This window comes from Falco cherrug, chromosome 1 (assembly GCF_023634085.1).
Source record: "Falco cherrug isolate bFalChe1 chromosome 1, bFalChe1.pri, whole genome shotgun sequence".
Classification (NCBI taxonomy): domain Eukaryota; kingdom Metazoa; phylum Chordata; class Aves; order Falconiformes; family Falconidae; genus Falco; species Falco cherrug.
Window position 1 is genome coordinate 107,020,350 of NC_073697.1, and position 12,401 is coordinate 107,032,750.

The following is a 12,401-nucleotide window of genomic DNA, read 5'->3' on the forward strand; positions in this document are numbered from 1 at the left end:
GATTTTTTGAGGACGAGGGGCAGTATTTGGCCATTTGTCCCTTGGGATGGGATGCAAAGCGATAGGATGAAAACTGCAGTGCAGGGGGAGAACATGGACTGTCAGGAGTGTGCACTGGGGACCCTGCAGGGTGCTGAGCCTGGCCCTGGTCCCATCCAAGGGAGGTCCCCAGACCCTCTTACCTGCCCTGGGGCTCCTGCCATGGGGGGACAGGAGTGTGGAGCCAAACTTTGGGAGCAACCTGGCCACCAGCTGGTGGCAGGAATGCAGAAAATATTCCAAGCCCCTTCTCGCTTCCCAGGGCTGTGCTGGGAGGCAATGAGTATTGCTCACCCTCTGTGCTTTGGGACATGGCAGAGGACCAAGTTCTTCCCCTATCTACGCAACCACTGGCCCTGGGGGAAGCCAGCCCCTCCGCTCCCCCCCATAAAAGCAGCCTGGGGGCCCTGACCACAGCAGACGGCAGCTCTGCCCCAGTGCCACCGAGCAGCCCTCCAGCATGGTGAAGGTGGCCAGGGTGGTCTGTGCCCTCCTTCTCGCGGCACTGTGTTGCCAGAGCCTGGCTCAGAGTGAGCACTGCCACCCGCTCTGTCCCCGTGGGCTGGGGCATGGGGACGGCCCCCAGGGCCACCAAGATGGGTTTGCTTCATGCATGGTGTGCAGGGGGTCTCCCCTCATAGAGCCCCCGTGCCCACAGTGGGAGGGCTGAGATGGGAGGTGGGGATCTCCAGGCTAAGCGGAGTTTGCGCTGTCCCCCCAGGAGCCCCGGCTGTGCCAGAGAAATGCTGCTTCAACTTCCAGATGAGAAGGATCAAGAGGGACAACATCGTTGCCTGCTACCCCACCAGCCCCGAGTGCCCACACCAGGCTGTGATGTGAGTACCCTAAACCCAGCCCCTCTAGACCCTGTGCCTTGCTTTGGTGGGTCCAACCCTCATCCTCTGTGCCTCCGAGCCCCTCGGAAACTCAACGCTCGGGTACCCATGCCACTACCCTGATAACCCCATCTCTTCTCTACCCCAGCTTCAGGGTGAGGAACGGGAAGGAGATCTGTGCCCAGGCGAGCAGGCCTTGGGTGAAGAGGTACCAGCAGAGCCTCCAAGTCAGCTCCTTCTCCATCCCCAGTTAGCAGGGCTGCCAGAGGCAGCACAGAGAGTCCCCTCCACAGGAGGCAGGACACGGCAAAGGCAACTCCTTTGCAGAGGTGGCTGCAGGGACACCACCTTTGGATACAGCAGCTCATTGAGGACCTCCTCCCCATCACGCTGTCACCATCACCATCTCCCCAAAGGCAAAGGGCCTTTGCCATCCCTGGCATCCCACCAAGAGGGGATGTGCCAACCCTATGGGGTGCTGGGGTCCCGACCCGCTGCCAGCCCCCGCGCTCCCAGCCCAGCGTGCCGGCAGCTGCCCGTGCCCCTCGCAGGCAGCAGCAGCCTGGCGGGGAGGCTGCGCTCGCCGGCCCAGCGGCAGCAGAGGGGTTAAGGGGGAGCAGCGCCACGGGTTATGTTTTGTATAACGCACTGAACAGAATTAAACATGGTCTCACATGTGCAAATATGCGGCTGTGCAAGTGTCTGGGGAGCGGGCAGATGCTGCTGGCAGCTTTCCTGCCCATGTGTTAAACCACTTCTGTAAGGGCTGGGGTCAGTAAGGGGCTGGGAAGAGCCAAAGCCCCAAGGATGTCTCCATGAAGCAGTCCAGGGGAGTGTGGGGCCAAACCATGTCCATGCGGGATGTGGGGAAGCTACGAATGAGAGAGGCAAGAGGTGGGCACAGCCCACCGGGAGAGGGCTTCCCATCCGCCTCATCAGCCATGCTAATGAGCAAAGACCCCTTGGTGCAAAGTCTAGCAGAGCTTCCCCCGAGGGATGCCTGGTCAGGTCCTACTGTCAGCCCACGCTCCCGGGATGCCACAAGGAGATGTGACAGGCACTGCCACTCTGACAGGCACCGTGATGGGCACAGTCACTGCGATGGGCGGCAGCAATGGGTCTCAGGGTGGACTGGGGTGAGCCTGGCCGCCGCTGAGCCACTCGCTTTGGTGCAAAATTGCAAGAGAGGCATTGCAGCCCAGCTGACAACAGGTGGAGAAAATAAACTCAGCGGGGGCTTCTGCTGGCGCAAGCATCATCCTGTGTGGTTTGCTGGCAGCAACAACCAAACCCAATATAGACTGCTGGCCCCGACACATCACCAGTGGTGCAGAGCTGGTGGGTGCTCACCACACTTTCCAGCAGCCCTCAGGTACCACAGGGGCTGGAGGAGCCAGGAGAAGGAATTTCCATTCACTGGTTGCCCTTTATCAATATCTCTGGGCGGTTCTTTCCCCAGGGAGAGTCCAGTGCTGTCATGGAAAGCTTGGCTGGGGGGTATATCACACCGAGGTGCAGGCATAAGAGGCAGGTAGTTCTCAGTGGCCCTGACTCAGTGAGAGCTGCCCGGTGCTGCAGCTGACCAAACCAGGGGATGGACATGAAGGTCTTCTCCTTGGCTGTGCTCACCCTGCTGCTGGCGACGCTCTGGACTGGGAGCCAGGGCATCTCCTGTAAGTACCAGTGCCGAGCCTCTCCCTACAGCTGCCCACTTGGCGTCCCCAGCTCCCTCCCTGGCAGGGGTTTGGGGAGGGATGTGAGAGCTTCGGCTCCTGTTTCTGCCAGGGGTTTGGGGGGCTGAGGGGCAGCACAAGCTGCCCAAGCACAGGGCTGCCCTGTTCTTGTTAAAATAACCCAAAATAGGCTTGGGGATGGTTCATCACCCCAGCTGGGGAGCTCAGTAATAACTCCCCGCAGACAGGGGAACTGGGGGCTCCTGCCCTGGGGCAAAGCAGCACCACAGGGGATGACGGGGGGAGGGGGGGGGGTTGTAGCAGAAGGGAGCAGGAGACTCCCCAGGGGAACACCTACCACCAAGGGAGAGCACCAACCCCTCTCACCTCCCCAGTCCGCAGCTCCTATGGCAAGTGCTGCTACAGGGACATGTTCGTCAAAAAGGAAATCCCTGCCGCCTTCATCAAAGACTACAAGAAGACACCTTCCCACTGCCCCCGCAGGGCTATGCGGTGAGTACCCCCAGCCCCAACCCAGCCTTCCTCCCTGGCACCCCTCTTTCCACCCTTGGCACTCACCCACCTTCCCTCCCAGTTGTCCTGCCTTTGGGGATCCCCCAAAACAAGCCACTCCCAACAAGCAGCACGGATAGGGGAGCCCTACTCTGGCTCATCACACGTACCTCTCTCCTCACTGCTTTATCCAAAATAGCTCCAAAGTCCCCCGTTTCAGCTGCCAGCCAGAAAAATGGGGAGGAAGGCAAGGTTTCTGAGATTGCTAAAAATCAGCACCTTCAGGGAATGCCGGAGGCTGGATGCAGCAGGCTTCCCCAGGCTACTGGGGGAACCCCAGGGCATGGCCGTATCCTGCACCCCCCAGCTAACGCAGCCCCTCTCTCTCCCTCAGTGTCGAGGTGGTGGAGCGGAGGAATGTCTGTGTGGACCCAGAAGAGACCTGGTTCCAGAACTTCCTGCAGCAGGAGTCATCAGGCAGTACCTCCTGAAGCTGCCTTCCCCACGAGCTGTGTTTATTCACATCCTGCAATTATCCCTGTATTCACATCTCATTAATTTATGGAGCTGGCTCCATCCTCTTCCCTGCCATCGCCCCCTCCACACTATCGCACGTACTGTACGCGACGGGTTTAATAAAACACCTTGTTCTGACCTGCCGCTGGAGTGAGATGATGTAAATCCTGCGGGAGAAAACAGGGGTCCCAGCAGGGCTCAGCATCCCCCTGGGGACCCAGGAATTGTGCGGGAGCTCCTGGGAGGGCAGGGGAACCCAAAGGGCCAAGGCCAATGCCCCCCAGCTCCCCACCAGGATGAAGCAGCCCCTGCCCGGGTGTAGGGTTTAAGGATGCCCTGGGCAGCTGCCTGCCTGGTGGGATGAGGATTGAGGCGGGGATAAAGGCAGGCACAGGCGAGCAGTGGGAGACGGGTTGGGTTGGGGGGGGGGGGGGGGGGGGGGGTGCGGTTTGGGGCCTTGGGTTGTTTTTTCCCCAGATGGATCAATAGGTTAAAGAGGGGTGGCTGCAGAAGGAGAGGTGCCAGGAGGTTTAGCACTGGCCTTCAGCCCCTGCCAGGCCCCCAGAGATGGGCACCCATGGGGATGACCCTGCTTGTGCCAGGGGGCTCCAGGTTTCCAGGAATCACCTTGTCCCACGGGGAAAATCTTCCCGCAGCCCCTAGAGCCTGTCCACTCACTGCAGTGGCAACGAAGATGGCAAACAAAGGAAACTGGACCACACCAGACTTGTCACTCGTGTCAATAATTCCCTTAAAGACAAGAAGTTGACACTGCAGATGCTTTCAGGGAGGCTTCCAGGAGCACAGGGGCTTCGCACTCCGGCTGGTCCCCACAGGGGCAGCCAAATGGAATCTGAAAGTTGCAGCCCCGTGGCCGGCGCTTCCCTTTTCTGCGGTTTCCTTGCCTTCTCCAGCTCAGCAAATCTGGGCGATCCGGACATAATTTCCCTGGTATGATGCGCTCATTTTCTTTCCTTGAGACCCTGCGCCCACCCAGCGGCCAGGGACAAAAGGAGGGCATGGCCAGAGGGGCCGAGCATCGTGCAGAGAAGAGCCCCGCAGCCCCCCAGCTCCAGCCCCACTTATTCCCAAATAAGAGCTGGCACTGGCAGCCCCAGGTGAGATGCTGGTGTCACTCTGTGGGGATGTGCTGGGTGGCACTGGAGCTTAACCTGGGCTGGGGGGGGTCAAAGCGCCATGGGAGCTGCCGTGGGGCCGAGGCCACCCCATCCAGAGGAGAGCAGTGAATCCAGGGTGTGGGGAGGGCAAGGGAGCCCCCATGGGTCCCTCCTCCCATGTCATGGCTCCAGCAGAGACTTCAGAGACACCCAAAGGGGCTGATAGCACAAATACTTTATTTCAGCATCAGAACTCCTGATTCTTCATTAACAGACATAAGGATATAGCTGAAATTATACACTTTTTAAAATTATTATATGGATATAATTTAAATTATTTTTGTATTTTCCCTTTTCTTAGCAAAAAATACTTAGTTTAACTTAAATAAGTTAAATAGAATAAATTTTCCTGTTGAAGAAGGGTGCAGTTCACACACTTTTGCGTGCCAGGGGCAGCATCAGGGGCACGGCAGGTGGCAGTCGGGAAGTGTCAGTTCTTCTGCGCCTGGAAGTGACTCAAGTGCGCCTGCACCCAGGGTGCCTGGGGGTCCACACACAGCTCCTTCTTCTTCTTGGTGACCAGGCTGTCAGGAGAAAACCTGTGTTGGGGTGTTTGCCCGGAGCAGCAGGGTGCTGGCACTGGGTCCTGCCAGCAGCAAGCTGGGTGTCTCCAACCACGTCCCGTCCCCCCCTCGGCAGCAGTGGGTACTCACATCACCCCCGGCTGGGTGCAGCTGCTGCTGGTGATGTAGGCAGAGGCGATGAGGCTCCGCGGGACCGGGCGATGCTGGTAGCTGAAGCAGCAGGCGGTGGGGACACCATCTGTGAGGGCAGAGGGACAGACGGACACCATGGTGAGACCCTGGGCTGCAGTACAGGCTCTGGCCCTGCCAGCACTTGGGGCTCCCCAAGGATTTGCCATCTCCCATCTCCCCCCTTGTGTCATATTCCCTGGCGGTGGCACCCCCGGAGACCCCTGGCCCCATGCCTGAGTCCCACGGGGGTCCCCGAGCAATGGCTGGCCCAGCCCCGGGGAGACGCGGCCACGCCGGACTCACCGAGATGCGCCTGGGACGGGGAGCAGGTGGCCACGAGGAGGAGGGCGACCAGGGCGGCTGCGGGGACCTTCATGGTGCTGCGGGGACTGAGGGAGCCAGGAGCGGGGCTGGAGCTGGGGGGCTGCGAGGCTCTTCTCTGCACGATGCTCGGCCCCTCTGGCCATGCCCTCCTTTTATCCCTGGCCGCTGGGCAGGGGCAGGGTTTCAAGGAAAGAAAATGAGCGCATCATACCGGGGAAATTATGTCAGGATCGCCCAGATTTGCTGAGCTGGAGAAGGCAAGGAAACCGCAGAAAAGGGAAGCGCCAGCCACGGGGCTGCGACTTTCAGATTCCATTTGGCTGCCCCCCGGGACCAGCCGGAGTGCAAAGCCCCTCGACACCCACCCTGCTGCTGCTGCAAGGACCCCGCTGGCCACGAGCCAGGCTGGGGCACGGAGCCCCATGGCCAGAGCCCTGACAGCAGCCCCAAGCAGGCAGCCGTGGAGCATCGCCTGCCAGCTCCAGGCAGGGATTTGCTTTGCAATGGCCCCAGCAGCATCACCGCGCTGGGGGGCTGCAGGGCTGCTCTGCGGATGGACAGCCCAGCCCGGCTCAGATGCCAGGGCATGGCCACCCCCAGCCACCGCCGCTCTCGCTGGTACAAAACCGCTGCCAGGAGTCAAATCCCAACTGGTCCCTAGTTTTGCCGCAAATACCACTTCTCACCCTGCTCCACACCAGTCGCAGCTGTTAGCTCTGTAACGATGCATTGCACTGACATTCATCTCCACTGATAGCACTGCTTCTTGGTTGGACACATAGGAAAGATCATGTAGGAGCAAGGTTGTGTTGAGTTAGCATCCCTGTGGGTCTCACATTTGTCCCTTTTTGCTGGTAATATGGTCAAAACCACTATTCTCATGCCAGAAAGGTCACAGAGATGTGGAGGAGCAGATGGCCTGTAAGGACGGGACTCTGTCACCCTACTCCAGCGCTGGAGCAGTGGGGCTCAGGCTGCAGCCTAGCCTGCCACCCTCCCCATCCCCCCGATGAACAGGGATTCTACACCTTTCTAAGGAATTTAGTTTTGGCTGCAGTCTGCAGCCTCTTGGCAGTCAAGTTGTTGCAATTACTGCTTGCCCATTTCTTCTCAAGCAGGATAATTTCATCCAATTTAAGCTCTCTCTACTGGCTTAGCCCCAAAAAAGTAAATACACCCATGTCAGGAGACAGGGCACGATGAGTACGAGCTGGAGGGAGGAGAAGGTTCTGTGGGTGCCCACTGAGGTCAGCTCATTGCAGCCTTGCAGATGAAACCTCGAAGAGATCGTACCATGACTGAAAAGGGGAAGCATTTGCAATTCCAGAGGGTAATTCCCAAATGCCCCCACTGGTGCACACCCAGAAAGAAAGAGCTGCCAAACTTACCACTTCCCTCGTTTGTCTTTTTCTTTTTCCAGCCTTGCCCTGACGCTGCCCTGTGATGCTGCAAAAGTTTTGCTGCTCAGCTCCCAGTTACCATGCAACCCACCCCAGCCTCCCGCAGCCTGCCTCCTGACCTTTGCTCGGGCATGACTAATTCCTGCCAGCCTGGTAGAAGGGAAAATTCTTACTCACTGAGACCCTCAGCAATGGCTGTGCCCATCCTCACTGCACGGCAGGGGTGATGCTCCCCGTTCACGCACAGGCATAAACCTCATGGTGGCTTTTGCCCAGGAAACTTCCCCCTGCCAACAGGTCCCTGTCTGAAGGATGCATCTCCCTGAGCCAGCACTCGTTTGGAAGGAGGTGTAGGATTAGGAGAAAAGGTCATGATTGTTTCTTTTAGAAAAGATGGAGGTGAGAACAGGAGTAAATCATCTCACTGGAGACCTCCAGGAAGGGCTAGGCAGCCCTGATCCGGCCTCAGGGCAGTGGTATGAACGGAAACCATCTCGCCAGCTCTCCAGCTGCCTACTTTCAGCTTTTTCTGTTTAAGCTGTTCTGTGCCTGAGGCTACAAATGAATAAATCCTTTGTAATTAACGGTGACCAAGGTCTTTACCTGGGGCATTTGAGAAGGGCTTGGAGGAGAGGTAGTATGCTGTAAATGTTCCTGCTCCTCAAACATCACTGGATACACAAAAGCAGAAGGAAAAGGCTCAACTCCTCAGAGGACTGAAGATCTGCATGACTTTTTCTGTTCATGCCATGTCAGAGTCATTATGAGGTTTCTCTTAACCTCAAAGCATCCTCTGTGTGCAGAGAATCCCGAGCTCAGGGGTCAGCCCGCAGAAGCCTTTGGGGATTTTATGAACCCCTCTGCCTGTAAACCCTCATGTCTCCCATGAAGACCTGCCCCAGACCCTCACCCTCGAACCACCCCCTTCGGGCACCTTGTCTGCCCTCAGCACAGCCAGTTTTGCTTTGTTTAACCAAGAGGAGTGTGAGGAAGGACACCAGCATGCAACAGGCTGTTAGAAGGAAGGCAACCAGCAACTGCTCCCTGGGTCAACTGTAGAAACAAGATGCTGAGCTACCCAAACCCCAGGGTGGGATACTTCTGGGAAGAGTGGCCCCAAGCCAGGGTTGAACTAGGCTTGGGCAGGAAAACTGAGTCACAGGGCTCACAGCCAGGGATCAGCAATGGCAGTGGGCAACGCTGGCTTGGTGGGAGCCCCTTCGCCTGCCCAAGCAGAGAGAAAAGGAGTGGGATAGGCAAGAGAGTAGCAACGGCAACAACAAATACCAAGATGGTGATAAGGAATATCCCCCGCACAGCAAATATTAGGAACTGAGATCAGCGCATTGACCAGTAAAAGTGTGATGAACCGTAGGCATTGGCTTTAGCAGTACCAGAAGAAAGGTTGTCATCCGGTGGGAACCACAGAACATCTCGCAATTGCAAAGATTATTTCTGATGGAAACAGTGAAAATATTTCCTCTTTGCTGCAGAAATGGTTGGCCAAGCTCTCAGTTCTCCATTTAGATGAGAGCCGGATGGGACTTCTTACTGGACAGTGATGAAATACTTCCATTTTAACTGGAATCAAGGCTATTTCAATGAATTGCACAAAACTGCAGCTCAGCAAAAGTAGAAAGTTTGTGTTTAAACATGTTTAAGGAATTAAATACAAGGAACTGATGTAAAGGGAGAGTGAAGAAATTAAATATTGTTTCAGTTCTTCTACCATGGAAGGCCTCCATAAACAGATTACTTTCTAATCCAGCAGGAAACAAGAGAAATTTGGGTCTCAGGGGTGGACACAGACAGACAGGACACAGGATAGGGAGGAAACATAGGAGACCAGTAAATCCATCTTTACAAATACAAATTTGAAAAACAGAAGAAAATAAAAGCTCATTAGTTAAGAAGGGGACCAGGGGACCAAAGATGCCACCTCTTTTTGGCTTGTCTGCATAGACAAAACAAGAGGTTATGGTTAAGTACTCAACACAATCAAAATTTAGTGCACACAGGTGAGAGAAGGGAAAAGAGAACAAATAAGTAAGGAAGAGGTAGATAAGGCAGGTGTAGTCAAACAAAAAGGCCCCAAAGATCCCTCTAACTTCTGCCTGAACCGGGCTGTGGCCATCTCTGAAGCACTGGTGATTAGCAGGACAAACTCACATGGAGTAGAAAAAGCACCAGAAAGCCAGTGATGAGCAAACATGGCACTTGTCTTGCATAATCAGATGGTTTTGGCACTACCTTGCATGTGCTCTTTAGGAAAACAAAGGAATTAAAGTCTAAACCACACATTATCCCCAGGGGCTGCAAGCATGGTTAAAAGACCAGAGGGGCTATCATTAGTGGCCTGAGGGCAGGCAGCTGGCAGGGCAGGGGGGACAAGTCAAGGCATGGCAACACATGAAGAGCTGCACTGAGAGAGCAGCCAGAAGCAGCAGGAACAGCGTGCAGTCAAAGCAGACCCCCAGATTTGCTCAGTACTGGGGTGAGGACCTTGCCTCTTAGGGCTTCACATTTCAAGAAATAAGTGATAGGAGGAGAGCAAGAAAAGAGCAGCAATAAAGTCCTGCGCCCAGACAGGGCAGCCAGCCGATGTCATGGGATTCATTTAGACTAGGAGAAGAGGAAGGATGACCTCAGCCACTGTAACAGGACAATATTGTGTCTGGTCCCCAAGCCTGCAAAAGCTGGGACACAACTGCCTCAGCCTGCAGGTGCCTTTAGGAAAGCCTCCCCAGCTCCGCAGAGTTTACCCTGTGGATAAATCCCTGCTAGCTGACAGAAGCGGGCTGTATTTCTGACACCAAGTCAGGCCAGAGGGGTGGGCTCTGCATCTCTTTGAGGAGAGACTGCCAGACGTGTGGGTCCCTGCACTTCACAGCACTCAAGGGATCACAGCAGCCCTTCTGCCTTCACCACGCACCAGCATAAGAGAGAAGGAAACCACAGGCAGAAAGTAATGAAAAACTGCCAACACCACGATTCCATGCAAGTGTAGAGAAAACCACATGGCATTATGCAACATCCGTCTGGAAGCGACACTCATCATTGATAAAAATTATGCAAAGGGCTCCCGTGACTAGAGGTTACAAGAAAAACACAGATCAGCCACCAGTCTCACCCTGCAGTGAGCTGTCACTGACCCTTGCATATTGAGAGTAATTCAGCATTCAAAGTGGAATTTCTAAACCAGTCCCCACTGCTAGCTTTTTAAGACAAATTCCTGAATGTCCTTTCCTCCTCAGAGGATCCCGTGCTATGCTATGCACAAAGACCACAGCTCAGGGCAGGGATTTTTCCATAGTCCTGCATCAAAGACAGACCTGTTCTCTCCCCAGCTTGAGTGACTTCTACAGGAGACCAGAAGAGTGGCAAGAGCAAAAATAACCTCTCCGCAGGCAGGACATTGCAGCACGCCTGTGTGCACACATGACAAAAATCCACAAAGGGATTAGTTAGGTCCAACAAAAGCAGGGTAACTTGACTCTGCAGGCACCTGTGTCTGACACCCCTCCAGCCACCCAGCACAGCACCGCCAAACCACAGGGACACCGGGAGCTGGTTACCCCCTCAGTTCCATGTCTGAGCTCAGAGACCACCCCAGGGGATGTATTTCACCCAGTGATGGCTGCAGCCTCAAGTTCTCTCACCTTCTCCCTGACTCCCCATATTGACTCCAAGTCCCCAGCCTCAAGCATCCCTTGGTCCTTAAGGCAAGCAGATACGCTTCTTTAAACAAAACCAGGGAAAGGAAATGTTATGTGAGGGGAGCAAACATTTACATAAGAAAAAGTACCCTGCTTCACCTAAAAGTAAATACATCTCTCTACAAGTAGGAGGATTCAGAGCACAAAGCACAGCGAAACAGCCAGGTTAGAAGCTCACTTGCCAGCTCAGAAGCTCACTTGCCAGCTCACTGACACCTTCTCACCACACTGTGAGCCCAGATTTGCTCTGCCATAGTCTAGCCCCCTCAACACCTCCCCCAGCTCTCGCATTGTGCTTATCCCCCATCCTGCTGTTTGTCTCCTGTGCCTCATGACTTGCACCTGCAGCCCTGTTCTCACACCTGTGCTTAAGAGAACAGCCCTGGGGCTAATTCGCCAGGGCTGGGTTTGGTTTTGCAGGAGCACACGGGCTCTGGTCTCCCAGGTGTACTGACCTACGGCTCTTCTGTGCAAATTGGCAGAGCCACTGGCTCTTGGCCTCTGCAGAGATCTGTGCCTGCCCGCCGGAGCGCATCGTCGGGACTTTAAAAAGAAGTTGTCTGACTGCAAGAAGTGATTTCAGTTTTGAGCTTGCAGACAGCAACTACCATTGCATTGCCTCCTGCACCCAGACAGCAGATTGCACAAGTCCCATTTCCATGAAAACAAGCTAAAAATAAAAAATTATCTAAACTTACATAGCTGGGGTTATCTCATAGCAATTGCTTGTCTGTCTTCTCCACTTTTTGCCCTTGATGAGACCTTCTGGAAGACAGTTTCACATGTTATATGCCTTGTGTCAAAATATTTCTCTCTGGTGCAGAGTTTCTCTCTATAAATGGGTTTAACCACGTAACTGTCCTTTTCTTCTTCTGCATGAAAGGATAAATAATCAATATTGAATGTTTATTTTTAAGCTCCCTTCATCTATTTGCCCCACTCTTCAGTCTTTCATCTCCAAGTCACTAAATGCTTTCATCACCTGGCTCAAAGTCTTCTGTGTTGGCTCTATCCTTCTCCGAGTCAAAATGATCACAGCTGAACATGGCATTCAGAGATCATCCTGCTGGTTTCCACAACACCAGGGTATTTGGATAATTCATTTCTGTCCCATACTTCACACACACCAATATTCTACTTAATCCTTAGACTTGCAGCACCAAAGATCAACTCCAGAACATAAGGAAATGTTAAGTCTCATTTTCTAAAGAAAATGGTATCTAGGGGACGTGAATGTCATCAAAGAGGAATGGAACAGAGACTTCCAAGTTACACGGGCCAAATACTCAGGACCCAAATATCTTTAAAATCTGGCCATAAACTCAAAAACATTACCACAGCTCTTTCTCTTTCCCAAGTAGCTGTAGTTCATTTGACCTTAGACACAGAAGTTAGCATTTCAAATGACTCCTGAGCGAATGTCATCTGCTAGCATGTTGTTCCATCCACTAACTCTGTGACACCCGTCTTCTCCAGCCCTGATTAGTGGAAATAGTTTTGTATTTTGCAGA

General features: G+C 54.4%; 3 protein-coding genes across 3 annotated transcripts; 2 read left to right on the top strand and 1 right to left on the bottom strand.

The window, feature by feature from the left end:
- The first annotated feature begins 472 nt into the window (after positions 1-472).
- Positions 473-1,482, top strand: LOC102049533 (C-C motif chemokine 3-like). The gene is made up of 3 exons (XM_005439925.3): positions 473-569; positions 761-875; positions 1,024-1,482. The coding sequence occupies exons 1-3, from the start codon at positions 500-502 to the stop codon at positions 1,127-1,129; spliced, it is 291 nt and encodes a 96-aa protein (XP_005439982.1). The 5' UTR covers positions 473-499; the 3' UTR covers positions 1,130-1,482.
- Positions 1,483-2,420: 938 nt separating this feature from the next.
- Positions 2,421-3,637, top strand: LOC102049358 (C-C motif chemokine 7-like). The gene is made up of 3 exons (XM_005439924.2): positions 2,421-2,548; positions 2,944-3,061; positions 3,456-3,637. The coding sequence occupies exons 1-3, from the start codon at positions 2,470-2,472 to the stop codon at positions 3,550-3,552; spliced, it is 294 nt and encodes a 97-aa protein (XP_005439981.2). The 5' UTR covers positions 2,421-2,469; the 3' UTR covers positions 3,553-3,637.
- Positions 3,638-4,915: 1,278 nt separating this feature from the next.
- Positions 4,916-5,922, bottom strand: LOC102055941 (C-C motif chemokine 3-like). The gene is made up of 3 exons (XM_055722445.1): positions 5,754-5,922; positions 5,409-5,517; positions 4,916-5,279 (listed from the first exon to the last, which is right to left on the bottom strand). Exons 1-3 carry the CDS (start codon positions 5,824-5,826, stop codon positions 5,186-5,188), a joined length of 276 nt encoding a protein of 91 aa, XP_055578420.1. The 5' UTR covers positions 5,827-5,922; the 3' UTR covers positions 4,916-5,185.
- Positions 5,923-12,401: the final 6,479 nt, after the last annotated feature.

What these genes read in the sequence shown, in the direction of transcription:
- LOC102055941 (XM_055722445.1), bottom strand. Translation starts at nt 5,826, where the DNA reads ATGAAGGTCCCCGCAGCCGCCCTGGTCGCCCTCCTCCTCGTGGCCACC. An exon ending in CCCGTCCCAGGCGCATCTCG is followed by an intron (nt 5,518 to 5,753) that starts GTGAGTCCGGCG and finishes CTGCCCTCACAG; the next exon opens with ATGGTGTCCCCACCGCCTGC. An exon ending in TGCACCCAGCCGGGGGTGAT is followed by an intron (nt 5,280 to 5,408) that starts GTGAGTACCCAC and finishes TTCTCCTGACAG; the next exon opens with CCTGGTCACCAAGAAGAAGA.
- LOC102049358 (XM_005439924.2), top strand. Translation starts at nt 2,470, where the DNA reads ATGGACATGAAGGTCTTCTCCTTGGCTGTGCTCACCCTGCTGCTGGCG. An exon ending in TGGGAGCCAGGGCATCTCCT is followed by an intron (nt 2,549 to 2,943) that starts GTAAGTACCAGT and finishes TCACCTCCCCAG; the next exon opens with TCCGCAGCTCCTATGGCAAG. An exon ending in TGCCCCCGCAGGGCTATGCG is followed by an intron (nt 3,062 to 3,455) that starts GTGAGTACCCCC and finishes TCTCTCCCTCAG; the next exon opens with TGTCGAGGTGGTGGAGCGGA.
- LOC102049533 (XM_005439925.3), top strand. Translation starts at nt 500, where the DNA reads ATGGTGAAGGTGGCCAGGGTGGTCTGTGCCCTCCTTCTCGCGGCACTG. An exon ending in TTGCCAGAGCCTGGCTCAGA is followed by an intron (nt 570 to 760) that starts GTGAGCACTGCC and finishes CTGTCCCCCCAG; the next exon opens with GAGCCCCGGCTGTGCCAGAG. An exon ending in TGCCCACACCAGGCTGTGAT is followed by an intron (nt 876 to 1,023) that starts GTGAGTACCCTA and finishes TCTCTACCCCAG; the next exon opens with CTTCAGGGTGAGGAACGGGA.